Genomic DNA, 26,260 nt, shown 5'->3' on the forward strand with positions numbered 1-26,260 from the left:
TGAAACAAGAATGCAACATATCTCTTTATACAGATTCCATGTTGAAATGATAGTATTATAGATCTTTCAAATTCAATAAAAACCTATTAAAAGTAATTTCACCAGCCTCTTTTTACAGTTTTAAAAAGATTGAGCACTGGGTGTTATAGGCAACTGATGAATCATTGAACACTACATCTGAGACTAATGACGTACTATATGTTGGCTAATTGAATCTAAATAAAAATTTTTTGAAAAAAGATTGTAAGATACCTCATTAATATTTTTATCTTGATCTACCTATGGAAATGATAATATTTTCGACATTTGGGGTTAAATAAAAAATATTACAATTTACTTCTCCAGTTTCCTATGATGTTTTTCAATGCGGCCACTAGAAAATGCTCCATCACAAGTGTGATTTGGGCTGGATTTCCATTGGGCCACACTGCCCTGGGGAGAACCATGGTTTCCACTCCCAGCTTTGGACCCCCACATGCCCCAGGCAGCAGCCCACACACGTTCCGCTGCACAGGGCGGGGCTCTGGGGCCACATTCTTCCCTCATACCGCCAGTTCTGGTCTCCAGTCCTCACTCTCCTCCCCTCCCTGGGCTCTCCCTCCTCTGCTGCCCCGGGGCCTGCCACCGGGACCCTGAGTCCTTCTCAGTCCTGTTCCATCACTGCTGTCCCACAGCTGCCCTTTTCCAGCTCCCCCTGTCTGTTCTGCCAAAAAAAGGTACACTACCCCAGCCCTGCACTCATCCAGGTCTTCTCTTTGTGTGGAAATGCCTCTGCCCTTCCAGGCTTTGCCTCTCCAGTGAGTGCCTCAGGGGCTAGAGACTAAATGTTCCTGCCTGGAGACCAAGGACGGATGAGCTGGGGACTCTGACAGGCTGAGTGTTCTGGGCCTTTCTTTCCCTGATGGAAACTAAATAGGTTGCCTGAAATGGAAGAGGTGTCCGGATGTAGACAGAAATGGGGGTCTGGAGCAAGAAGGCCAAGGGGTATCTCAGAGATACACCAGCAGGTCACAAAGAGTCACTTTAGGATGGGGGCGGGGGTGGTGTTTTGCACACAAGATGCAAAACCTCTCAACGATTAGGAAGATTCCAGACTTTGGGGGTCCAGGGGCCCCACAGAAGGTCGGTAGGATCCCAAGCCCGTAGCTGCTGCACCCCCACATGTGTGCATGTGGACAACAGAAGGAAGGGGAGTAGGGCAGGGATGGTGAAGTGAAATGAGCCATCTGGACCAGGAGCGACAGATCCTGGCCCTGCCCAACTCTGCCAGGACCTCCCCCCAAACCCGGGGTGCTTACTCAGGCCGGGGCTGAGAGCACAGCTTGCGGGCACCCAGGGAAGACAGGCTTAGTGAGGAGCTCTTACCCCCACTGGGCGGTGGGCTGGTCGGGGAGGTTCCCTCCATCTCCTCAAAGGCCTCCTTGTAGCTGTGCAGATGGGGCTGCAGGAGAAGAAGAGGAGGTGGGGGGCTGCCCACTGGTGGCCGTGACCCTGAAGAGCAGGGGTTTCCCAGGTAACCAGCCCACACGTCCCCTTGCCAGCCCCGCCCCCCCACCCCTCTTGGGGGAAACACAAAGGTCAAAGGGAGATCCTGGCCATTCACAGCCCCACCCACTCCTTTGTCACTGAGCGAATGAAAAGCGGCTATTTGCAAAGCCACTGTCCAGCACGGGTGGAAATCAGGAGCACTTGCCTTGGAATTATTCCCCAACAGGGCCAAAGAGAAGGGGCTGGCAATGGGGAACTTGGGTCCTGCCAGAAGGCAGGAGAGAAAAGATGTCCAAAAGCCATTTATATCTAGAATAACTCGCTAGCCTGCATTTTATTGGACATGGGTCACTCATATCAGAATCTTCCAGGATGGACGTTTAAAATGCATATTCCCGGGCCCTATCCCAGATCTAATATGCTGGGATCTCTGGAGGCGGACTTGGGAATCTACGTTTATAACAAACTCCCTAGTGTTTGTTTATACTCATCGAAGTCTAAGATCTACTGCCTCCCAACTACGGACAGGTCTCAGAAATGCAAACATTTTGGCATTGAAGTTAGATCTGCCAAGAAAACCCTATACCTAGAAAGAATTCAAAACCATTCTTGTCAGTCTATATGATCTGGCTTGGAGTTTAGAGACTGTGGTCATCTGTGTCATACCCAGGACCCTTACCACCCCACTAAGCGGGGCTCTTTAAGAATTAAGGAGGGAACTTCAATCTCAGTGTTAATCTAAGAGGTGGGGGCATAAAAGCTATTTAGGGAGGGAAATGCCAGATTCCATGTGCCAGAGAAGAGACAGAGGATGAGGACTGAGTTTCCTGATAGGGCAGGGCCACGCAGGTGGCGATCTGACTCCCAGATAGTTCGGGGGGCTCCACTACTCTCTCTGGCCACAGGATGCAGTCCAAGGACTCACCTCTTTGGGCCGCCCTCCAGGATTGAGGGCGATGGTGAGAGCCAGCTCGGGGGAGACGCACTGGACAGGGGAACGAACCCCAGGGCTACGGGGGGATGCGGGTTCTGGAGACTGGTTCTCATACTGTCCATCGCTGGCTGCCCGCCTCCGGAGAGGGGCTGGGGGCTCTGCAGGCTGCTTCTCCCGAGCCTGCACCCCTGGGAGGAATTCAGGGCACAGAGGGCAGTGAGCATTTTAGGCGAGAAAGGATCGATCAGGCCCAGTTCCCCAGAGAAGGCGGTGCATCTTAGCCAGGGGCCACGCTGGAGCTGGGCCTGTCTCCCCTCCAGACTCCCCCACTGCCTCCCTCTGCCCACGCCGCAGGCTTTCTCTGCAGGGTGGGGGATCTGCTGTGAGGTGGGGCTGGCCTTCACCAGGAATCTCTACCCTGCACAGGGCTGGGGCCCAAAGCACAAAGGGCTGATACGAGAAACAGATGTCAACTCCTTTCAAACCCTGCAGACAAGAGGGCCAGAGCTTCCAGGCAAAGAAGGGAAGGTGGAAAGACGAGAGACAGTCTCCAAGGTGACCGCATCAACCAAAAAGCAACATCAGGCCCGTGGGGAAGAACTTTGGAAAGAGCACATAATGCATCATCTTGCAAATGGTGCTCCCGAGAAGGAACAAAGAAATGACTAAGTCTTGTCATGAAGTCCCCAGCCCCAGCTGGCCCCTAGAATATTGCTGGCCTTCTCTGGGGTTCCCCAACCTCCATCCCGGGCACCTCTGAAAACGCTTACCAACTGCCCTTATGCTGGCCCTTCATCTGCCCACCCCTTGTCTCACCCCAAAGATGGTCCAGCTTCCCACCCCCCCCCCCCCCCCCCCCCGCAGATCAGCAGGCAAAGGGCCTGAGGTCATGGGCTCCATCTAGTTTTCTGTATCCCCTTCCATTCCACAGGCCGAAGCATGTTGTTAGCCTCGCCCTCCTTCCCTCCCACTCTGTTTTCCCACAGCTGGGCTGAGGCACGGAACCCATTGCCTCACTGAGCTGGCTCCAGAATCCTAGAAAACTTACTCCCCACGTCGCAGAGGCCAAGACCCAGCCTGAGGACAGGCTTCTTGTCTTCATTAATCTTGTGCGAGGACATTTTCAGCTCTGCCTTCACCATACCCCAGGAAGGGCAGGTTAAGTGAGGGGAAGTGCTGGGACATACCACAGGGCACGGGGGCCCCCAGCCGTGCCAGCCTCGTGCCGACACATCTGGGAACACGGTCCCATGGCACACTGCACCCAGAGACGCATGCACGTGCGCACACCACTGGTCCCCTCGGGATGTGCTGGTGCAGCCCTCCTGCAGACTGAATCATCTGCCCTCCACGGGGAGGTCCGCGTGCCCCACCCCCACCCCCGCTCCGGCCTGGTACAGCCACTAAGGCTGCTGGGAAAATCACACGCTGGGAAGCTTTCCTAACTTGTCATGAACAGCAGGCTGCCGATGACAAACTAGGGACGGACACACACTCTCTCACACTCACACACACACACACAGGCACTCCGACACGCACTCAACCGATCGCGTGACCGGCGACCCCATCCGGACAGCAGCAGGACTAGTGTAGCTTTTACAGAGGCAGAGGGACCCAGGTGGGGTGCGGTTTCGAGCCTCCACTTAGGGCTCTCTCTGACTCAGAGGCAGCCTGCCTGCTATCTCAACCAAGAGAAAAGAACCCCGGATGGGGTCAATGAACCAGACTCACAGACTGCTTGACTTAAAGCAAATAAGCCCTCCTCTTAAAGTGCCCTTATTTTCCAAATAGAAAAATGGGGGTCACATAGTCCTAACAAGGGTCTGTTACAACCATCAACCCAGACTAAAGACGCAGGCAGGCTCTCCCAGGGCTGAGCAGTGCCCAGGACCCCAGGGTGCGGCCACCCCAGGCTCCCAGCCGTCAGAGAGGTGGCAGCCCCCAAGCACCACGCCACGCCTGCAAGGGGCTTCCTGCCTTCGCCCCGCTTCTCCCACCTCCACCGAGCCCCTTCCTCCCCAGGCCTCCTGGACAGCCTGGTTCAGAGCTGCCGCACATTTCATTCCTGGCAAAAACATTAGAAAGAAACAGACATAGCCATTGATTTTCTAATAATAATTGTGACAAAGGAGGCCCATTTGGGAAAGGCTCTTGGGGTTTGGAACTAAGTTCAGCTCCAAGGTTAAAAGAAATGCATTAGGGCTGGTTTCAGTTCTGGCTCACCCAGCCCCGCAGCCTCTTTCTGGCAGAGCCCTATGCCTTTGCCAGGGGTGGCCAGTTTCCCTGGTTGGGGATCTGATGTCTGCCCTTGAAAAGTGGGTCTGTTTCAATTCAAGGCCCTAAATCTCCCAGAGGGACAGAGAAAATGCTCCCTGGAGTGCCCAGAAGCATCCTCCATGTTCAGGTGCTGCAGACGGTTGTAGCCGCCCAGAGAAGGGGCCGGACCGCTCAAGAGGGGCTTCCCACGGCAGAGGATGCAAGATCCTAGCCCAGTCAGCCATCTGAGAATGATCACACCTCCTCAAGTCCTGAGGCAGGGGGACGGACAGGATGACCCCCAAAGAGCTAGACTCAGCAGAAGGGGGAAGACCCCACATTCCACTCCCATGGAGACAGCCTCTCCCCCCGCAGTGGGCCCCATGGCACCAGTGGCCAGTCAGAGCCTCTCACATTCTTTGAACACAGTATATCACTGTTGTCCCCTTTGGCAGGCCCAGATATGCCCCAGAGTGCTGGAGAGCCATGTCCCATCTCCCTTGTCCTTCTCTACGGGAGGGGAGACAGGGCATGGCCGGGGCGGGGGTGGGCAGGGAAGAGAGCCCTATTGTTCCTCGGCCAAGCTGGGATGGCTGGACACAAGCTAACAGCCAGTGTCAGAGAGAGAGAACACCCCTCCCTCATGTCCCAGAGACTGACCGATCGTAAAAATAGGCTTACTCCCGGCCACCCATCTCCCCACCACCACCACCCTCAACCCCAGGACTTTCTCGGTCTCTTGGCCCGTTTCCCTGTCTCTGTCGAGGCCCCTGTGTCCATGTGGTCCACTCCCTGCACGCATGCATGCACACACACACGCATACATGGACACATGCACACACACACACACACACACAGAGCCTTCATCCTCAGGAATGGCGGTGGGTCCGGGTCGCCCTCAGAACCTCTACCCCAGCAGGAGACCACGGGGCTGGAGGAAGCTCGTGAAGAAAGGTGGAAAGAGTGGGGTTGAGGGCCTCTGGAATGTCTTCCTTCTAGCCCCAGGAGCATGAGGAGGGGGACGCCCTCATGGCAAGGAAGTGGCCTTTTGGATAATAACATTCAGAAGCACTTTGTGTCCTCTGAAGGCCGCTCACACACTTAGGCACTGGGCCTTCCCCACCGCCTGGAGGACGGCAGTCACCCCAGCCCAGGGCCTGTACACAGACCGCGAGATCTGAAGAGCAGGGTGCCAAACAGCCCCATTTCCTGCGGGTCCTCACTGCATTCCCCAGGATGGTGCTGTGTTTGAGGGAACAGCTGGTTCCAAGGCTCCCCTGAAGTGCACTGGACCTGAGGCAATGAAACCCCTTCACCTAACACACACACACACACACGCACACGCACACACACACACACACACACCGCACTTCTGGGGGTTGCAGCCCCAGCATACATCAATGCACCCACTTGGGCAGAGCACAGGCGCCCACCACCCAAGTCCCCTGGATAAATGCCCAGGTGTCAGGCTTCATCACACGCCTCCCCTACCCCCTCCCCAGACTGGCCGTGTCCACCCCCACAGACCCAGCTCTTCTTTCCAGCCTTCCGATTTCCAAAAGCCTGGATTCCTCAGCTCCAGGCGACGGGGTTGGGTGTCCGACAGCATGCCTGGGGCTCCGAAAGCCAGGTTCTCCGGGAGGCCACCTGCTAGGCCAGGGCACCAGAAAGCCACACGGAGATCACACTAGCAGCCCCAGGGCAAGCCATGCCAGCTCCCCTCGGGACAGGCCCGCCGCCCCAGACCTGCCCCAGCCCCCCAGGTCCAAATGAACACTGCACTCCCCACCACTGGGCCGAGAAAGGGTGAAGGGAGGGAGAGGAGGTAGACAGGGGCATTCTGCTAGAGCCATCTCTCCAGTTCCCATGGACTGGGAAGAGGAGGGTCTGTGCAAACACCAGATACTGCCATGAGGAGTCAACAATCCCCACTACCCCCTACACCTGTTCCCGAACTGCTCGGGGCCATGGCGTGGGGCAAGCCTGAGCACAACCTTCACCTGGGCCTCCAGGCTCAGAGGCGCAGGGAAAACGATGAGGCAACACCCTCCCCAGAGCTGACAGCCTATGGGCAGACGTTAGTGGGCATCATCCTCAAAGAGAGCAAGGGGACCCATGATGAAGGGTCCACCATATTGGGGCACGTCAAGCCACCACGCAAAATACACATGGCAGGGCTATGACATCTCCCTTTTCCACGTTAGGAAATTGAGTTCTGAGTAATCAAGAGACTTGCCCAGGGTCACATAGGGGGTCACAGGCAGAGCCAGGACCATGCCCAGGGCTTCTGACTCTTGGCCATGGGTCCTAGGATGAGAGATTCGGGATGAGGTCAGAGGGGGTGCCATGTCCCCAGAGAGTACCGCACTCAAGAGTGGACAGGGCAGCAGGTGTTGGACACCACTCTTTGTCATGAGCCTGGTGGCCCATGCAAAGCACAACCTGGCTCCTGCTGAGACCCTGGCCCAGCAGCCTGGGCGGTCTGGCCAGGGTGGTCTGGCCAGGGTGGCTGGAGAGCGGGCTGTCCCCGCCCTCACCAAGCACATTCACTGCAAAGGCCTGTGTGTCCATGGGGAGCCTAAAAGTTCATCTAGTCACCCCAGACCATGTTCCTATCAGTAAGGCCAAAGCCAAAAGCATCAGGCCTGTGTCCATGCAGAAGTGGGAGCACTCGCTCATGCAGAAAGGAGGGGCAGAGGGTTTAGAGAGAGCAGGAGAGAGAAGTGGGTGCGAGGGCCAGTAAGGAAAGGAGGAGGGGGTGAAGAGAACAGGAAAAGATGGAAAGAAGATAGAAGGGGGAGGGAAAAAAGGTAAAGGGGGATGGAAAAAATGAACAAGGACGAGAGCGGGCAAAGGTTGGAAGAAGTGGTCCATGAGAAAGCGGGAAGAGAAGCTGAGAGCTACAGTGAGGGCCAGAGACTTATAAGGGGGAAGGTGGGGAGAGGAACCAACCAGAGAGGGAGGAAGATCGGAGCCGGTGGAGAGGAGGCAGCTGAAAGCTGGTGTGCCCCATGCCCTGCAGCTTGGCATTGTACGCTGCCCACCCCCACCCCGGGGAACCGGCAGGAAGGGGGGCAAGCAGGAAGGGAAGGCAGGGGGGAGGGGATGACACCAGGCAAGGAAGGCACCACACCCACGTCACAGGGGACAGATGGACACAGGACACACAGAGGACGCAAGGGACGAGGCATCAAACAAGACGAAACAAAACAAAAACAAAGAGAAAATCAAGATTAGTTGTTCTGAGTCTGGGATCGGGCCACACGCTTGGAGGGAGGTGGGAGGGTGTCAGACAAGAAGAGAGGGTGCATCCAGGGTCTTGCTTCTCCAGTGGGCAGGTGGACCTCTTGCTGTCCCACAGGACGCCACATCTCTCGATTTTCTAACCCCAGCATGGGGCAAGCAGGTGACGGCCCAGGACCAGGAGATTGCAGTCCTGTTGCCCCACAACTCACCTGCCCTCACAGTCAGCATGGCCCCATCCTGGGACCTCTCTCCTCTTGTGGTCACCTGCCTCTTCCTGGACCCAGCTGTGACCCTCCCAGCCTGAGTCCAAGGGCCACAGTCCCTAGCATCCTAGCACCCCCCTGCCCTTCGTCCTTCCCTCACCCCCACCTTAGCAACCCTCTTCCCCGGAGTCCCTTCCATTTCTACTCCGGCCCAAAGCTGCTGGGCACCACCCAAAAGCCCTTAAATAATGAGCCCACCTGGATGCACTATAAGGACTTGCTATGTCCTCCTTTTATCCACCCTCGCTGACTCCCTGACCCCACAAGGGCCGCACGGGGAAACCCTGCTCCTTCCCCTACTCTCTGCTTCACGAGCGACTCCACATCAGCTTCTTGGCCACTTCCCCCTCGTGCCTCCAACTGCCAAATGTGGGAGGCTCTGGGACTCAGCTCTGGGACCTCTTTTCTACGTGTGCTCCCTCCCAGGTGCCATCACGCGTGCCACACTTCACATGACACCGTACACAGGCAACCTCATGTACTGGCATCGTAATGCCCATGTTCCTAAGCTCCAACCTCTCTCCGTGGAGGTTTCAAGAGCCTCTCAAATCTATCATGGCCAAAATCACACTTCGGACATTCCCTCCAAGTCTGCTCTTCCCACATGCTTACCCATCTCAGTAAAGAGCGACTCCACCCTTTAGTTGCTCAGGCCAAGAACCCTAGAGTTGCCCTTGACTTTTCTTGTTCATATCCCACGTCTAGCCTTGATGGCTCCACCTCCCAAACTGTGTACAATCTAAGCACTTGTCACCATCTCCACAGCCCCCACTCTGATCAACAGCAGCAGTCTCCTCACTGGTCTCTCTCCCTTCCATCCTGGCCACACTGATCCTTTTAGAACAAGTCAGATGATGTCACTACTGTGCACACAGCACACAGAGTAAAAGCCAAAGTTCTTAGAAGCACCTACAAGGCCCCCTGCAAGCTGGCCCCCAGGCCCATCACCTCCTTGACTCTGTGCCCCACTACAAGCCTCACATCAGGCACAGCCCGACCTCAGGGCCTTTGCACTTGCTGTTCCATCTGCACATTCCCTCACCGCCCAGGGCAGCCTTCCCTGATCCTATGTAAAGTGCAACCACCCACCCACCCTCTATCCCTCACTGACACTCTCCTGCTTTATTTTATCTCTGTGGCACTTATCACCCATCTGACATATTATATATGTATTTGCTATTTGTTTATTGTCCATCTCCCCCATGAAGGCAAGAGTTTTTACCTCTTTTGTTTACCGCCATTTTTCCAGAGCCCAGACTAACACAGACTAGGAATTCATGCCGAATGAATGATTGAATGGGCTTTGATGTCATCTCCTCTTTCCACGATGAAAGGTAAAAGTTGGGTTCTCAATTTGAGGTCCCAAAGCTTGATACAGGTATTTCCCTATATCTGTATTCATCCTTTACTCTTACTTCACAAGGAGGTATCCCACCTCCTCACTGAGCTTAAATCATCCACCTGGGCTCCTAGGCCTAGAGCCCCTCTTCCTTCCTTACTGGTCTTATTCTAGCAACTTCTTTCTTTCTCTTCCATCTTTTTCTTCTTTTTATTCCCTCCATATTCAACCTCTGCTCCTCCTCCTCTAAAAACATTCTCATGGCTCCTATATTTACAAAAAAAAAAAAAAAAAAGGCTCTCCATATCTTGCTACACTCTTTAGCTACCATCCTCTTCTCTTTTATCATATAACCACTCAAAAGAATAGTTGATATCCTGTCTGCGCTGCCTCCCTGCACTCACTCCTCAATCCTGCAGTCTGCTTTCCGTCACCACCACTCTACAGAAAGTATGTCTTTGAAAATTCCCAGGGCCACCAAATTGGCAAGCCCAGTGAATTTTTCCCAGTCCTCCTCCTCATGATCTCTCCAGTGACATTGTGAACCCCCCCACCCCTCCTCCTGGAAACCCTTTTCTGTCTTAACTTCTGTGGTGACCCACTGTCCCTGTCTTCTCTCACTGTCCTGAACATTCCTTCTCAGCCCCCTTCCCCTCCGTTCACCTCATGGCCATTTCATCCTAAGTTCTTTTCTCTCCATGCCCTCTGATACAGATATCTCATTCATGGCCAAAGCTTTAACCCACGTCTTTGTGAGGATGACTCCAAAACCTACAGTTCTTTCCACTCTTTCAAGCTCCAGTTCCAGATGTTTAGCTGCTTTCCATACATCGCTACTGCCTGCAGGCTCCACCATCACCTCAAACTCAACATACAGAACACAGATGTCTTCATCTTCCACAAAATCCTCTTCTCCTAACTCCTGGCTTATTAATGGAACTAGCATTCTGTTCCTATTCATGGAGCCTCACAGTCATCTTTGATGTCTTCCTTCACCCCTACATCCAATCAATTTGTAAGTGCACTGGTTCTACTCTCATGGTATCCTTGGCACCCATCTCTTCTTTTTCATATCCATGGTCAGCACCCTAATGCAACCCCCGACCCAGTCTACCTAATAAACAACTACATGTCCCGATTCAAAATCTCTCCTATTTTGCCTCCTCCCTGCCCAGATCCACCAGATACATCTTCCTAAATTACAGATCTGATCATGGCATACTCCCAACTGAAACATGGCCATGGCTTCCTACATTGCCACTAGATAAGATTCAAGCTCCTTAGTCTGATATTTTAAGACCAACCAGAGGCAGGTCCCAGGCCACTGCCTATATGCTCTCAATCTACTATATTCTTCAAACACTTATGCTTTCCTGTCTTCACTAAGAATCCTGTCTCTCCAATGACCCCACCCACTTTCAAACTCCTATTCCTCTCCCAAGGCTCTATTTAAAACCCACACTCAACACACTCCTCCGTCTCTTCAGCTGACACTGATCTTTCCTTTTTCTTCACTCCCACAGAAGTTTCTCCATATCTCACTCATTAGGAACGACTTCATTTTAAAGTTCCAGTTCTTTCTCCCCTTACTAAACTCTAGACTCCTTAAAGATAAGATGCGCATCTGATCTCCAACATGCATTGAAACCTCTACCTCTAGAGACATCTGAGATCAGTCCAGTCACAGAATCAGGATCATAAGATAACATGGACTCAACAACTCTGACTCCTATTTCTTTTTCTTGTCTTACTGCACTGGCTAAGATATCTAATACAAGTGACAGTGGCGATAACAGGCATATTTATTTTGTCCCTGGTGTACCAGGAATGCTTCTAATGTTTCACAAGAAAGTGTTATGTATGCTACAGATTCCTGGTACCTTCCCTTTATCAAATTAAGAAAACTACCCCTATATTCTCTGAGATCTAAGCTGAAATAAGACATAAGGAGTTGTTGGATCAAAATGGAATGAGCCAGGGATATAGTACTGAGGTATGGAGGAGGTATTGAGCCAAAGAAGAAAAGGCAGAACTGCAGGAGAAAAGCCAGGAGAAACCAGATCAAGTTCATGGCCACAAAGAGGCTCTCCCTCAGAGCTGAGCTTCCTGGGTTACTCATACTGAAGCTTATGTTCCAGCTTCTTGCAGAAGAACATAGAAGAAGCAGGAAGAAGTGGTACTGGCCTATTCCCTGACTCCCAGACTGTTGTACACAATGATCCTGCCTTTGCACCTTTACTTACACAAGCACTGCAGACACTCTGCATGGCCACTGAGGAATTTGTGCTGACATAAATACTTTTATGACAGGGCATGGACCAAGGAGTCCCCTCTATAGCCCTGGGGACCAAATATATCTGTCCCCTCTATACATCTCATCCCTTCTCCTGACTGAGTCACTCACAGTTGGTGGAGAAGACAATAGCAGGGTTGGGGACAGAGACATTGTACCAAAATCCCTCCCTCCCTATGACTCCTTGGCAGCCAAAGCCTGGGCAGCTAAGGATATGGATATTGACAGTCAAGACTTCAGAAGCTGGTAAGAGAGAAAAGGCTGAGGGGAGATGCACTACAAGATGGACATCCCTCTGGAGCCATTAAGGTATGGCTTCCTTTAGAGCAAGCTCCAGGAGAGCTATACAGAGGGGTTTCTGGTAGGGGAGAGGAAATTCACTCTGCTTCCCCAGAGAATCTGCTCATCATTAGGTTAGAGTGTTACTATTCCTCAGGCCACCTCATCTCTGTAAAATATTAAGAGAGCCCCACTTCTCTCCCTTTAACAAAATCTCTGACAAAGAAGCCAGTGGTCCTTCTCTCAGGAGCCCAGAGGTGGGAAAAAGAAGATGGCAGCCCCATGTGGACCACCCCACCTCGTGTTATAGAGCTACTCAGAGCACCTCTAGAGTTATAGAGCTACTCATCCTGTGTTTTGACTCTCAGCTAAAAGCAATGATGTGCTCCTAGACCAGCTCTCCAGGAGAAGTGAATCCCTGATGGCCAATTTCCATGGCATAAATACTTTCCTCATGGCCAATTTGAAGTTACTCAGAGTGGAACTCGGGACCGTGCTCTGCTCTGAAGCACAGCAGGGCATCCCTGCCCCCACACCCCGGTCCTGGACCCAGCCTAATAGCCAGCCAGCCTGCCCTCAGCTGCTTCCCCAAACCTACCATCCATCCCCATGTAGGGGTCTCCCTCTCTCCCTGCAGCTGCTATGGTGTCTCTGCTTCCCTTACATTTAGGGAGAGGGGTGGAGGGCAGAGTCAGCTGCCCAGGCTCCTCTTCTCCTCCCTGAGCTCCCACCACCCTGTCCGCTGAGGGGCTTGGCACAAGGTCCCCTAGCCCCCGTCTCTAGTCCACCCCTGCCTGGCCTCACCTCCACAGTTAAACAAACCCTCAGGATTTCTCACCGAGTGTGGCTGCCCCCATGGAATGGTCATGGGCTTAGGCCCATAAGAAGGAAGGGAGGCCTTCCTGTCCCTCCCAACATGGCCCTGCACACTCTGCCATTTCTTGCCTTGATCTCCCCAATAAGCTCTCTGGTCACCACGTTCCCTATCCTCCCTCCAGAAACATAAGCCCATTCTCTGATAGGAAATGGAGTTTTGTTTCTCAGTGCCTGCTTCTCATCCACAGCGGGTCTGAAAGCAAGGACTAACAGGACAGCTGAATGAGAAGGGGAACCTTGGCCTCCCCACCAAAATGAGACCTACCCGGAGGGGACCCACCAGGCTTGAGCACTCAGGTAGAGCCCCGGCCTTAAGGACACCCTCCCTTCTCTGTTATGCCTCTGGGAGGGCCCAAGGGGGAAACTGGGTCTACAGAAGCCTCCCTCCAGCCTTCTCCACACCTTCCCCCAGGAACTGAAGTCTGAGGATGCAGGCAGTTGCAGAGAGCATCTTCTCTCTGCCTAGAAAATCTGTACTCCAGCCCCAAAGTCACCACTTCCAGGAAGCTTTCCCTGATTGCTCTAGGTGGTAAGCCTTGCTTTCCCTCCAGCTCTGGGGCTTTGGCCCCCACCCCTGTCAGAGCACACCTTACACTCCTGTCCACCTGTCCCTTCACTATACTGTAAGCTCCTTGAAGGCAGGAACCGAAAGACATTGATCTTTGAATCTCCATGCCTGCCTTAGAGCCTAACAGACAATGAACGCAGGGAGGGATGGCTAGCGTGTGGGCTCCTGACAGCCTCTTCCCCAGGTCAAAGCAGCGCCTGCCAAGGGGTGATGGCTGCCCCTGCACCTCCCCCCAACAAGACCAACCAAGACCAAAGAGGGAAGGCATGGAGGGAGTAGGAGGGGATTCCCAGGACTGATGGTCCCTGAGGCTCTTACCTGCTACCCGGTGGGCCACCAGCCCCTCCAGGTTCAGTGGCTCCTCCTCTGGAGTGTGGGATGGGTCTGAAGTTGCCTCCTTTGGTGGGAGTTGAGGCTGAGCAGTGAGGCCAGGGAGAGAGGCTGGGGGCTGCTGAGGCCCTGGAGGGCTATGGGTGGTTGGAAGGAAGGCAGATGAGGAGGACGAGGCTGGGCTCTTTGGACGGAAACTCTGGCTGGACCCAGCAGGACATGGCTGATAATCATAAGGGGAGTAAGGCCTGCCAGAAGGGAAGGACTCCAGGGCCAGGGAGGCCCGCGGGGCCGGCTCAGGGGTTCCCAAGGAATGCCCACTGGGGATGTAGCCAGACCTGGACTGGGTCAGTGGATGGGGCTGGCAGGCGGAGCCGGAGAGAGGCTGGGAGGACAGCGGGGAAGCCCCTGGCCAGGCCCCCGGGACACTCTGGGACTTGTGCAGGGGGGTGGCAGCTGCGGCCGGCTCCAGATCCAGCATCAGCATGTTGAGTGCTTCGATGGACTGCTCGATCTCCTGCTGGGAGGCTGCGCTTGGGAACTCAGGGAGGCTGGGGGTGGGGGTCTCGGCCAGCGGCTGGGGGCTGGGCCTGCTGGGCCCGAGACTCTCCAGGTGGGCTCTCTCCTGCTGGCGAGGGGGCGGACGAGGTTGCTGTTGCTGCCAGGAATTCAGGCCCCTCTGCACAGCCTCCCGGCTGCTGCCCCCACGGGCTGGAGCTGGGGGCAGCTGGGGCTCACTCTCCGGAAAGGACTGGGAGCGGAACATACCGCTGGGGTCAAGGCCATAGTGGGAGGCGGTCATTGGCTGCTGCCAGGCTGGGTGGGGCCCCTCCCGCTGGTAGCCGGCTAAACCCTCCTGTGCGGAGTAGGAGGACCGCATGGGGGCCGTGTGGCCGGCATGGGCAGGCATCACCCGGCCGGCGGACTCATAGGGGTAGCCCCCGCCATTGACCATCGGTTCCACGGGGTAGGGCTTGTCCAGCCCGTTGGTCAGTGAGGACAGGGCCTCTGGGTAGCCTCCCTCACTGGTGTTGGTGACCCCATCCAGGGAGGACAGTGTGCCCATGCTGCCCACGCTGTGCCCGTCCTGGTTGGGCAACTCATCATCCAGGATGTCCGTCTCCCGCTCAGATGCCAAGGCCCCGCCGTTGACATGAACCTGGGCTGGGACGACATGGCGGCCGGAGGAGGGCACGGCCGGGCCCCCCACGGGGCGGGACCGGAGATGCTGCGTGCGGTACATGGGCCCTGACTTCTCTCTCTCGACACCGAAGCCACTGAGCAGGCGGTCCAGCTCGCGCTTCTCCTCGGGACTCAGGGCAGCAGGGGCACTGGAGGGCCCGGGGGCAGGCTCGTCGGTCTTGTCTGTCTTGGTGGAGGCTGTGGAGTTGCCTGAGTCGCTGCTCACGGAGAGGGTGTGCTCCACGTGGTTGGGGGTGGCCGACAGGGCGGGGCGCACGGCGTTGACAGCCCCAGTGCTGCCGTGCAGGGAGTCCTTCTTCTTCACCTTGGCATACAGGCTCCCGTCCAGAGGTCCCTGAGTGTGACCCACCACCTCTGCAAGAGAGCCGGAGGGCAAACAACAGACAGCAGATGTCAGTGGGAGGCAAGGACACCCTCGCCTCTCCCAGAGGGAGTGAAGAGCTTCCATTCCCTGGATCTCAAAATCTCCCCGCACCACTCAAGACAGAGCTGAGGTCAGGGGGTGTGGGGGAGGAGGACAAAAGGACCCCTAGCCCAGGCTTTTGGGCCCCAACACCCAGCTCTCAGGGCCAGGCAGTGCAGCCTAAGCGGGCGGGGAGGGGGGTCTGGGAGCAAGATGCCCTGTCCAAAGGCTGGCCCTGGCACTTCACCAGCTTCCCAAGGACCTGAAAATACTGGGTCAAGACGGGGTTCAGCAAAGCCAGCAGTCCCCGTGTCAGAGGGGACATGCTTTCCCTTGGAACGCTGGGCTCGTGGAATTCTGGAAAGAGGATCCAGAGACCAGGGGGTCAGGGGAAGCATCTTAGGGATCCAGAACACAAAAGGAGATGCTCTCATCAGGGAGGGGTGTCCCCTGTGTCATTTTGCCTGAGGACCCCATGAGCAATACTTTCTCTGAAAGGAAAGAGTGAGCACTGGATGGCTCAGGGCCAGAGGGCTGACTCAGGAACGAAGAACTTCCCCACCCAGAGGGACTCAGTGATTTCACACCCTGTACAGTCAGCAGCCCAGCTTCAAACCCCGACACACACACACACACACACAGAAGCCCCTCCCCTCCCTTCACTCCAAGGCAGGCCCCCAGTTGGCAAGAAAAGAAAGCCCCCTCCCAAATACTGCACAGACTCCAGCCAGACACCAAGAGTCACACACACCCACCATTCACACACAGGAAAACCAGACACAAAGACGTCCAGAGACACACACGCCAACTAATAATCACCCAAGTCAAACACCCAGAATTCACCCAAATCAAACACCCTGGTACACTCTTGGGGTCCACTAGATAGGGGCCCCCGAGGCACCAAACACCTTGCAAGGCACTTTACATACACATTATTTCTAATCCTACGAGTCAGGGAGTATTATTATACTTTAAGAATGGGAGAAAGTGAGGTTCACAGAAGTGAAACCATTTATCTGCAGATACACAGTATCTGGTAAAGCTAGATTTAAAATCAGAACTAATTTAAGATTTAATTAAAATAAAACTAAATTAAAAGCAAAACTAATTTAAAATCAGAACTTCAAAAACCATTCAATTTTTATTATTTCACACTGTCTCTCATATCACACACACAGAGAGAATAAATGAAACACATAAAAGGCAACAATAACCCCAAAATAAATACTTAAATCCAAAGCCACAATCATTTCAAAAAATACAAGCTCCTACCATGTCCAAGGATCAGCCCTCAGGCCAGAAGTGGCAGCCTCTAAAAATAAACACTCATACAGAAGCCCACAGCCAAAAACAAGTGATCAGACAACCACAAAACAGGAACATCCTGATCAACATACACACACACAAACCACAGGCCGACCAAATGATGTCACGGGGAGCGAGCACAGCGAGGCCTAATGAGGCACATCGTCCATACACACCCCCCGGGGGCTGGATGCTCTGCCCATTCACTTAACTCTCCAGAACCATCTCTCTGTCCCCAGTTTTCCCTGGGGCTTTGGGACCTTGGCCAGCAGCAGGTCCCAAGTGATACTGGGCCAGAGTGTGGCCGCAGCCAGGGGCTCCCAGGGATGGGGCTGGTCTGAATTGGAGAGAGGTCTGAATCTCCAGCAATCTGTTCCTTGTGCTGGGGCCCCCAATGGCTGCTGAGATGCAGGCGCAGGCATGCCTGCCTCTTCCAAATGGCCTGTCGTTGCCCCTGAAGGTGTCGAAGCTACTGTAGGAGAGAGGCTGCCCCTCATGCTGTGTCCTTCCAAAGAACTGGGCTCCTTGCTACACAAAAAAAGAGACCCCAGATGGTGGCTTCCATAGGGGGAAAGCATCGAAGACAAGAGCTCTCCTCCACTCAGATTTCTGGGGGTGATTCCCATGAGGGGGGCCCCTTAGACCAGTCAGTGGGAGGCTGAAGGGCTGTCCTTCCTTCCCACTGTGCCTGGAAAGCGGCTGGCCCCAGAGAAGGCAGGCCCACTCCTGGGCCCTGGCGCCACTCCGAAGCTCACGCTGTGAGGCCAGGGAGCTCCTCCATCCCCTGCACCCCCTAACCTCCCAAGTTCATGCTCATGTGGTCTGGGAAGTGGGGGGAACAGCAAAGCAAAGGGTGGAGTGTCCAACAGGCTCCCCATTTACACTTAGGGGCAATGAGAACCTCTGGGTACAAATCAGCGTAAACCAAGAAGTATTCTCTCCTTCAGGGAGAAAGTAGACGCACCCCCGCATCTCACTTGGGTTCATAAAAGAAGAGCTTTTAGCAAGAGAGCTACAAAAGCATATCCCCCGAGGGAGGCAGGGAGGAAGAATTCACACTGATTACCAGCACCTGACATCTTGCCCCTTTTGGCCCCTTCACTGATTCTGACAACGTCGATATTAAACCTATTCTGCCATGTAATTTACCCCCACACGGACCACTGTTTGCAGCAACATCAGGAACAGTAACTGCCAGGCCGCCAAGGCTGAGCAAGAAAATCGAAGAAGTGTAGATTGTTTAACTAAATCTTTTTCACACAATACAAATGGAAATGTCTACTGCTGTCCTCCAAGGAGGAGCGCACTGCTCCTGACTCCGAGTGCTGGCCCCACGCTCCGGGCTGTCCTGCACCTTCACTGGCCTTCCTTTTCCCATCAAGGGGGGACCGTGAGGACACCCAGGCCCATCCCGGGTCTGTCTAGCCCCCGGGAGGGCTCCTCTGAGAGCCCAGTGCGTTGGAGTGACCCCAGCGTGGCAGGTACCCCTGTTCCTCCCGTCGGAGATGAAGCGCACCCCCCACACACACATGCTCGTCCTTCCCTTCTGCCGGGCCACTGCGGCCACATTAAGTGCTACTTAGCAGGACCACAAGAAGCCGGAACACAACGTCGGTTTCAATCTATTAAGGCAGGAAGGGCAAAAGAGAGAGGCAGGCAGAGCAAGGAGGAGGAGGGAAACAGAGCCAGAGGAGAGGGTGGGGGGAGATGGTTTCGAGGCTCTCAAGCCGAGGGGCCATGAGATCCAACTCAGTTCCAGCAGACTCCAGGGGCACGGCCAACTCAGCCAAATCCTCTCGGGTGAGAGCGCATTGGACGCCCAGTGCGGCAGGGAGCAGGGGACAGAGGAGGAACCTGCCCGATCGGGGCCAGGGGTACCCGCATGGGTGAAAATTGAGCAGAAGGACAGCCGGCAAGGGCAACACAGGTTGCAAGCAGCCCAGAGGTGGGAGCTCGCAGCCCCACGAGCGGGCCGGCCAGAACATCCTGTCTCGTGGGCCGTCTCCCTGGCCGCTTCTCTAGGGAAGCCGAGAAGCCCACAGTCCCTTCAGGGCCCCACTTGCTTTGTCTGAATATGTCTCCTGGCTCCCCCAGCAGCTGCTCCAAACCCCAGCTCCACCCTCAACACTGAGCCTGATTGCACCAAGAGGCCCTTCTTCCACGGCGGCCGTAATCCAGATGTGCGAGTCATGCTTTTGGAAAGCTCTGAGGAAAATCCCCAGCTGACTTGGACGTGGACCTACTCCTTAGGCTCCCTCCAACAAGCCATGGAGGTGTGCGTGGTGCTAGAAGCACAATATGGGCAGGATGCAGGGAAGGAGAGATGTGTGCATCCTGCACACTGCAGAGAGAATGGAAGAACGATGGGATGCAAGAGGTGACCTGGGTTTAGGGTGGTTGTTTTCCAATTTTGATGTTCATAGGAATCTGCTCCAGGGGTTGTTAAAAATGTAGATGCTGGGGCCCTACCCTCAACGATTTTCACTCACAGGCCTGGGGCGAGGCCAAAAAGCAGTATTTTAACTCTCCCAAGGCTCTGGGGCTCACATAGGTGGATGATATCTTGAGAAACCCTGACCCCAGTGGCCAGCACTTTGGACTCTGAGATGAAGGACCCCTACTTCTCTTACTAATGTCTAGTGGGGAAATTTCGCTTATTTAGAGGTCAGGACAGATGGCCCAACCATGCAGAATAAAAGGTGCCAGCCTGGTTGACTCCAAGAAAGAAGTTTCCTTTGGCGATGAGTCAGCGAGGAGCGACCCCTCCTTGTCCAACCAGCAGGCCTGTTTTGAATAGTGAATGATTTATTAAGGTTTTCAGGATGGGGCCCTTCAGGATAAAAAGTCCTTTGGGTCCACGTCCAGCAGAATAGCAACTCATTAAAATATATTATGCAGAACAGAGTGATAACCAACCAATGTAGAGGAAAATCAAGGAGTGCCAATAGGAAGAGGCATCATGCCCACCCTGGACACAGGTAGTTTAGAGGCAGACCGGGGCCCCAGCACACCCAAAGGGAATCTCAGCTCCTTAAACAGGGAATGGGGCATCAAAGGCCATGCGCGTGCATCTAGGAAGTACGTGAGCTTTGACAAGGGCTGAGGCTTGGCCAAGAAGCAGCCAAGAGAGCAAGGCCTGGACATGTGAACCCTTTCATCACAGATTCTCCCTCAGCCATGGAGGGAGCCAGGCCGGGGTTAGGACCAGGGCTATTGAGGGGCAGCATGTGGGAGCCAGAGGATGGGACTGGGTACCAGGAAGGTCCCAGGAATGTGGTTCTGGAGAGAAGACAGTGGAGAAGCACCCCTTCAACCCCTTGTGCCAGATACAACCATTATTCAGAAGGATGGTCCCCATCTTAATGGCAAGTCCACTTGCATCAACCACTTAACCACACAGAGCCTGGCCTCCAAGCCTGGGGAGTGAGATTCAAATGCTTGAAGCCTCACCTTCACTGTCCTCAATACCCCCAACACCCTTCACTCCTCATACTATCCATATGCTCTTTTCTACTCTGGGCCTCGCACATGCTGTTCCCTCTCCTGAAAGATGCTTCTTCATGTTTCTTCCCCACAACTCTCAAGCTCCCTGGAAAACCCCTTTCTCCTCCTTCAAGTTCAGCCTGAAGTTCTTTGGGAAGCATCCCACAACCTAACCCTTTTCACAGCCCTCCAGACTGAGATTAACCTCTTCTGAGTTCCTGTTGCCCTGGGCAGACAACTGACAACTCCTGTAACACAAATCACCCACTGGCTGGTCATTACTGCTGTTCATGTTTGTCCTCCCACTAAGCTGGGGGCTCCTCAAGAAAAGCCTTTCCCCCCCCCCCCCAGTGCCTGGTTCCCAGAGGGTACCCTTCATGATAGGGTCTAGGTGAACAGTGCCTCTTGGAGCTTAATGCATAACCTGCATGGCTTATAGGACAGCTCAGCAGAAGCAGGGCCTGGCACACATTGCATGTTTCATAAATGCCTCTTGCATCACATTAAATAGTCCAAGAAGTTATATATAGTCCTGTGAGCCACCGAGGCACTCTTCTGCTGCCATCCAGAGATGTGAAAAATCAGAGGTTCAGGGGGGACCCAAGCTTCTCCCAAAGGAAAGAGAAAAGAGAAAATATCATGACAGAGGAGGACTCTACACAGCTGGTCGCCCAGGCTGGGCACAGTGGAGGTCCTGAGCCAGAGCCTGCCCCACGGTGTCCCTCAGAGGACTCCCCAGCCCCACTCCAGGCCAGTGGACATTAACTTTCATAGACTAAGGACCCTTTGGGATACCTGATGAAAGCCCATACCTGATAATTGCCCCTAAAATGCACAAACACAAATTGTGCACATAATTGCAGGGGGTGAATGGACACCTCAAAGTCCACCAATGGATCTTAAATTTAAATGTAGGCATCCAACAGGGTGCTGCCTCTGGGGATCCCTCTCTGTTGCCTGGGACTCCATGAAGAATGCCAGGCTGCATCCAAGAGAAACAGGAGAACACATAAAAAAGGAAAATCTTCCAGCTGGAGGAGCACAATTGGGGTCCAACCCAGAGGAGCCCACTGAGTTGCGACCTGCCCGAGGGAGGGGAGTGTGAGGAGATGAGGATGGATAGGGGTGGGCAGAACCTCAGCCCCACGGCTCAGGCATGGCCTGGGGTCCTCTAGAGACACCGTGGCAACAGTGGCAGGGATCTCCTGTGACCCTGACTGTGACCGTCTTGGCCTCCACCCGTGCCGACCTCCCATCCCACAGGCAGCCGGGGACTAAGGCAGCTCTTTGTTTCTCACAGCTGCAGAGAGCTCTGGAACGTCTCCAGATGGGAATGGGCTTCGTCAGGGACTCTGAAGGTCAGCAGAATTCGGGTTGAAGGGAAGTCCCCAAGTCTCTGAAGGGGAAGAACACAAAGAACACAAAGGGGACACAGCCTCTGGGATGGCAGAGAGCAGGCAACAGGTGCAGCCCAAGAGACTTAGGTTCACACTGGGAGGTGTCTGCTGATGGGCACGGGGTGTCAGGCCCTGTGGATGGAGACAGATGAGGCCAGAGTGGCCAAAAGACACCTGCCTGTCTTCCTGCTTAATAGCAATCAGAGGGAACCCACTGCCTTCTCAGAGACTGAACCAAAGAGAAATAAGATTCTTCTCAAGGCTGCTGTCCACCTTTTAACAGGTGGCTTTGTGCCCCATACAAGTGACCTCACCAGAGTCACCCACAAACCTGCCTCTGTGGCCCCGGGGAGGGTTTGGGGGGTAGTGGGTGGCCACCTCCATCATTCTGCTGTGGCAAGAAAGAGAGAAGGCCCAATGTCCAAATGGAGCCCCGGACTGAACGTCAGCCTGCGGGCCTGGAGGATGGAGAAAGTCAGCACTCAAACAGAAATGGGAAAGAGAGCCTCCCCCATGGGCTGCTCCTGTCTCCGGTGGCTCCAGGAAGTCAGCGGAGCCAAAAGAGCTTTCCAAACGCCATGGGGATTCTAGCTGAACCGTCTCAGGGCATCAGTGAATCCACTGCCCACCCCTCATTTTACAGGAGGACAGTGACACTCAGCAGGCCCAGGGGACCCCCCCCCACCAAGGTCACCCAGCGCAGGGAGGTTCATTGCTCTTTCTCCTAATGGCCTTCAAGGTGAAGATGACTGGAGTCTGGGGGGGCGGGGGGGCAACCATGGCTGCAGACCAAGAACCTCCCAATATAATACATGGGGCTTCATGGAGCGCTGATGACAGATGCGTCCCCAGGCCTTCCTCAGGAAGGACCCACGGTACTTTCACAGATACCATCTTACTTAAATTCCTCCAGAGAGAGGGAGCAGGGACAGAAAAACTCAATCCTGACCTTTATTTCAGACCCGAGGGACCAGGGCATGGAAGGACCTGCCCAGGTCACAGGACGGCCCACGCCTGTGGGGCAAATGTGAACTTGCAAGGCCAGCCTCCTGACTCCAGCCTGGCCCTCAGCTCCCACGCCAGGCGCTATAAGCAGAGCCTGGCACTCCCACTCCCTGCCCACAGCCTCTCCGGGCACCAGATATCACAGGCACTCGGGACAGTAAAAATAGCACCCGAGCCCACAACAACCGAAGTCCTTCTCTGCCAGGCCAGGGCGCCCGCCCGGACACTCGGGGATCCCTGGCCAGTAGGACGGTCAAGCCACTCCAAGCCTTGCCAATGTTGGGGGAAAGCCAGGAATGGGAGCCCGCAGGTGGCCCACAGGGGAATGGTCAGCACTGGGGGGCCCGCAAAGCTCAGACCACAGAATGGGGGGTGCCCTGAATACACGTCCCACTAGGAGTGTCTCAGGGGCTCGCCATGCCGCCACCACATTCCCTCCACCCGCCACCCCATCCTCATCCTCTGTGAACCATTACTCCCAAAGAGCGCGGCCCTCTCAGACACACTGCCCCCCACCCACAGACTCAGCCATCCCTCAGACATGAGGCAGTGGCTCTTCCGAGTCCCAGGGCAGCGAGGCCAGGAGCAGGGCAGCCGGGTCCACCTCCAAAGGCAGCGCCACGGGCCACGGCCCCACGCATTCCCCCCCCCCCACAGCCGTGCTTCCTGGGGCCAAGTCCACGGCAGATCCCGGTGCACGAGCCCAGAAGCCCCCCAGCCCCAGGTCCAACGGATAGCCACCCAAGGACCCACACAAATGCCCAGCGGACACTTACCCTTTGGACGGAGAGGCAGAAAGGGGAGGAGAATAACTGCTCTAATTTGCTCTCTGCTCCTTGTGCCTCAAGTTTCAAATAATTCCTCCATGGCTACAGCCCCAAGGCAGTCTGCGTCCAGCTCGGGCTCACTCAGCCCGTCAGGGGTGGGAGGGGCCAGTGCCGCTGCCCGGCCCTCCTGCCCGGTCCACACGCACCACCCCTCCCTCTGCTCGCTCCCTCCGCTCGCTCTCCCCCTCCCGGCCAGCTCGGCCTCGCTCTGGCTTGTAGGAAGCCAGTGGGAGAAAACTCTGTCTGTAATTTCAGCCAGCTGGGTCCCCAGGGCTTCACTTATCATCCTGTAGCTATGCGGTTCTTGAATGACATCACAGTGGCTTCCCAAGCCCTCCACACGGAGCGAGGCGCAGAGACCAGCCCAGCGACTGCCCCTGCCCGGCCGGCCCGGCCCGGCCCCAGTCCCAGACCCATCAGGGCCCCGGTGCCCAGTGAAGTGGGAAGACCGGCCCCGGGAGCCGAGTGGCCAGGATGCTGGCGGGATGCTGGCGGGAAGGGCCAGAGTTCCGACGAGGGTACTGAGATTTATTTCCCCAAATTTTTCCACATTTTTTTTCCACTCTCAGCAAATGAAAGGCAGAACAGATGACAACAATTTTCCAGCTGCTGAACAATAAGGTGGAAATCTTTTTTCCCCTCCCTCTCCCCCTCCTTCCCCCACACCCCCACCACGGGGCAGAGTCTAGGAGCCAGGACACTTCCTTGGCTTATAAAAGGAGGAGAAAAAAAAAACCTACAAGCCCCTGTACTTCCCAAAGGTGACAACGGGCCTGAGGAGAGGCACCGAGGTGTCACCCAGGCAGGTCTCTGAGAAGGGGGGGGCGGGCAGGTGGTCCAAAGTTACATTCTCAGGGAAAAGCTTTGGATTCTGGCCCAGCAACCTTGACAGTTCTTGAGGCCCGACTTTGGGAAGGCCAAGTGGGCATCTGGCCCAGGACATCGAGCCACCAGGCCACTTAGGATGCCTCCAATTGACTAGCTATCGGTATTAGTTGGTTCCAATCTATAAAGATCATGAATGGCAGAGAGAATAACTTCTCAGAGTGTCAGTGACATCCACCTTCACCCCCAAGCACCCAGATCTAAAGCAGGCCCGTCCGCCAAAACCATCAGAGCTGCCCAAAGTCCCCACCACGATCCTGGATGCCCTAAGAAGTGCCAGAAGTCCCTGACAGTGGGACACCAGACCCTAACTCTTATGTGCACGATGCTGGTGACTTATTTTCACATCCAGTGAATGTCTCAAGCCAGCTCCCAGAGTGGGTAAGAGATGGCCTGGGGTCTGCAGCCAGCCCCATAGGGGCTTTAGGGCCTGCTGTCTCCTTGAGGACCCCAGTTAGTTTGCAACCCCAAAGTGCTTCTGCAGCACCCCCACCCCGGTGCCCAGACCCTCCACAGCCAGGCCTGGGCACTGCAGGTTCAGAAGGGAGAGGCATGCCAGGTACAGATCACCTGCTCCTCCCTCTCCTGAGCCGACATCTCAACCCTGGCCCCCTCCCTATCACTCACTCTCTCGCTGCTTTTTTCTGAGAGTAAAGAAGGAAAATAAGAGGAAGAGCAAACATGGTATCGAGTGTCCTGTCTTAACTGCATCTTCAGGGACAAGATGGGTGAGGTTCCCCCCCCACCGCCCCATACCACAGAATTCACAGGAGCCATTAAGAATGGGGAGGGTAGGTGTGCCTGGGTGGCTCAGTCATTACACGGGGGCCCTGGGCTCAGGTCATGATCCCAGGGTCCTGGGATCAAGCCCCGCATCGGGCTCCCTGCTCGGCGGGAAGCCTGCTTCTCCCTCTCCCACTCCCCCTGCTTGTGTTCCCTCTCTTCACTGTCTCTCTGTGTGTCAAATAAATAAATAAAATCTTAAAAAAAAAAAAAAAGAATGGGGAGGGGAGGAGTGGATTTCCCGAACTGGGGGCAGGAGGACTTCCAATTTTCCCAGGGCTGGACTGTTGGAAGAGCACAATCTGGACAAACTTCTGCAATTATCCACCTATCTCCACAGAGCCACCTGGAACTAACCAACAAACCCCAAGCTCCTGTCCACCCATGTTCCTACTCAACCCCCACCCGCATCAGGGTTAACGGATATTTTATTTGCATACAACCCTCTTGTTTATCTGTGAATCCCATAAACACTATTTTTATAAAATTTTATAATTTTAAAAAAATAAAATAAAACAAAATTTTGTAATTGTTAAAATAAACTTAAGTTCAAGTAGTTCTAAGCATCAATAACCATATATACATATAGTGTAAAGTCTATTCTTTTTTCTTCTAATATGCATTAAAATAAATGCACCTAAAATCATCCTATGTGTAACTGTCAACCTGGCCAACATACCACACTTTGGAAACACCACCACACCACAGTCCCTGGAAGTAACAACTCCATCCTATGGTGCTCTACTCCTATCTAGGGACTGGCTGCACCAGAAGGCCCTGGGGAGAGTTTTATAAAAACCCTGATCCCCTGGCCCCACCCCAGACCTTCAGAAGCAGAATTGTGAGAGGTGGAGCATGGGAAATCTGAACTGTAAAACACTGCCCAGCTGAGAATGGGAGGCAGCCAGGTTTGGGAAAAACTAATACTAGCTGCGCTTAACTATTTTCAGTTATGGGGAATCTTACTATTTCCCCAAAACACCCATTTCATCTTTCGATGGCTGTAATTAGTAGATTTTAGCCCCCTGTTGTTTTTCCACTAACTGGCCATATGGTGCCCTATGGGATGGCTCAGACAAGCCAAATTTCTGCCACAT

The 26,260-nt window shown here is 54.6% G+C and overlaps 1 protein-coding gene across 2 annotated transcripts in view; it reads right to left on the bottom strand.

Annotated features, from left to right (window-relative positions):
- TNS1 (tensin 1) overlaps positions 1 to 26,260 on the bottom strand; it is a 112,041-nt gene that overhangs the window by 31,760 nt on the left and 54,021 nt on the right. For both annotated transcript variants that reach the window (XM_044913753.1, XM_044913754.1), the window contains exons 16-18: positions 13,861 to 15,429; positions 2,414 to 2,610; positions 1,366 to 1,441 (exon numbers count right to left, since the gene is read on the bottom strand). In XM_044913753.1, coding sequence (XP_044769688.1) covers positions 1,366 to 1,441; positions 2,414 to 2,610; positions 13,861 to 15,429 — 1,842 coding nt within the window. The remainder of the gene's footprint in view (positions 1 to 1,365; positions 1,442 to 2,413; positions 2,611 to 13,860; positions 15,430 to 26,260) is intronic.

The sequence above is a fragment of the Neomonachus schauinslandi genome, chromosome 3 (assembly GCF_002201575.2).
Source record: "Neomonachus schauinslandi chromosome 3, ASM220157v2, whole genome shotgun sequence".
Taxonomy (NCBI): domain Eukaryota; kingdom Metazoa; phylum Chordata; class Mammalia; order Carnivora; family Phocidae; genus Neomonachus; species Neomonachus schauinslandi.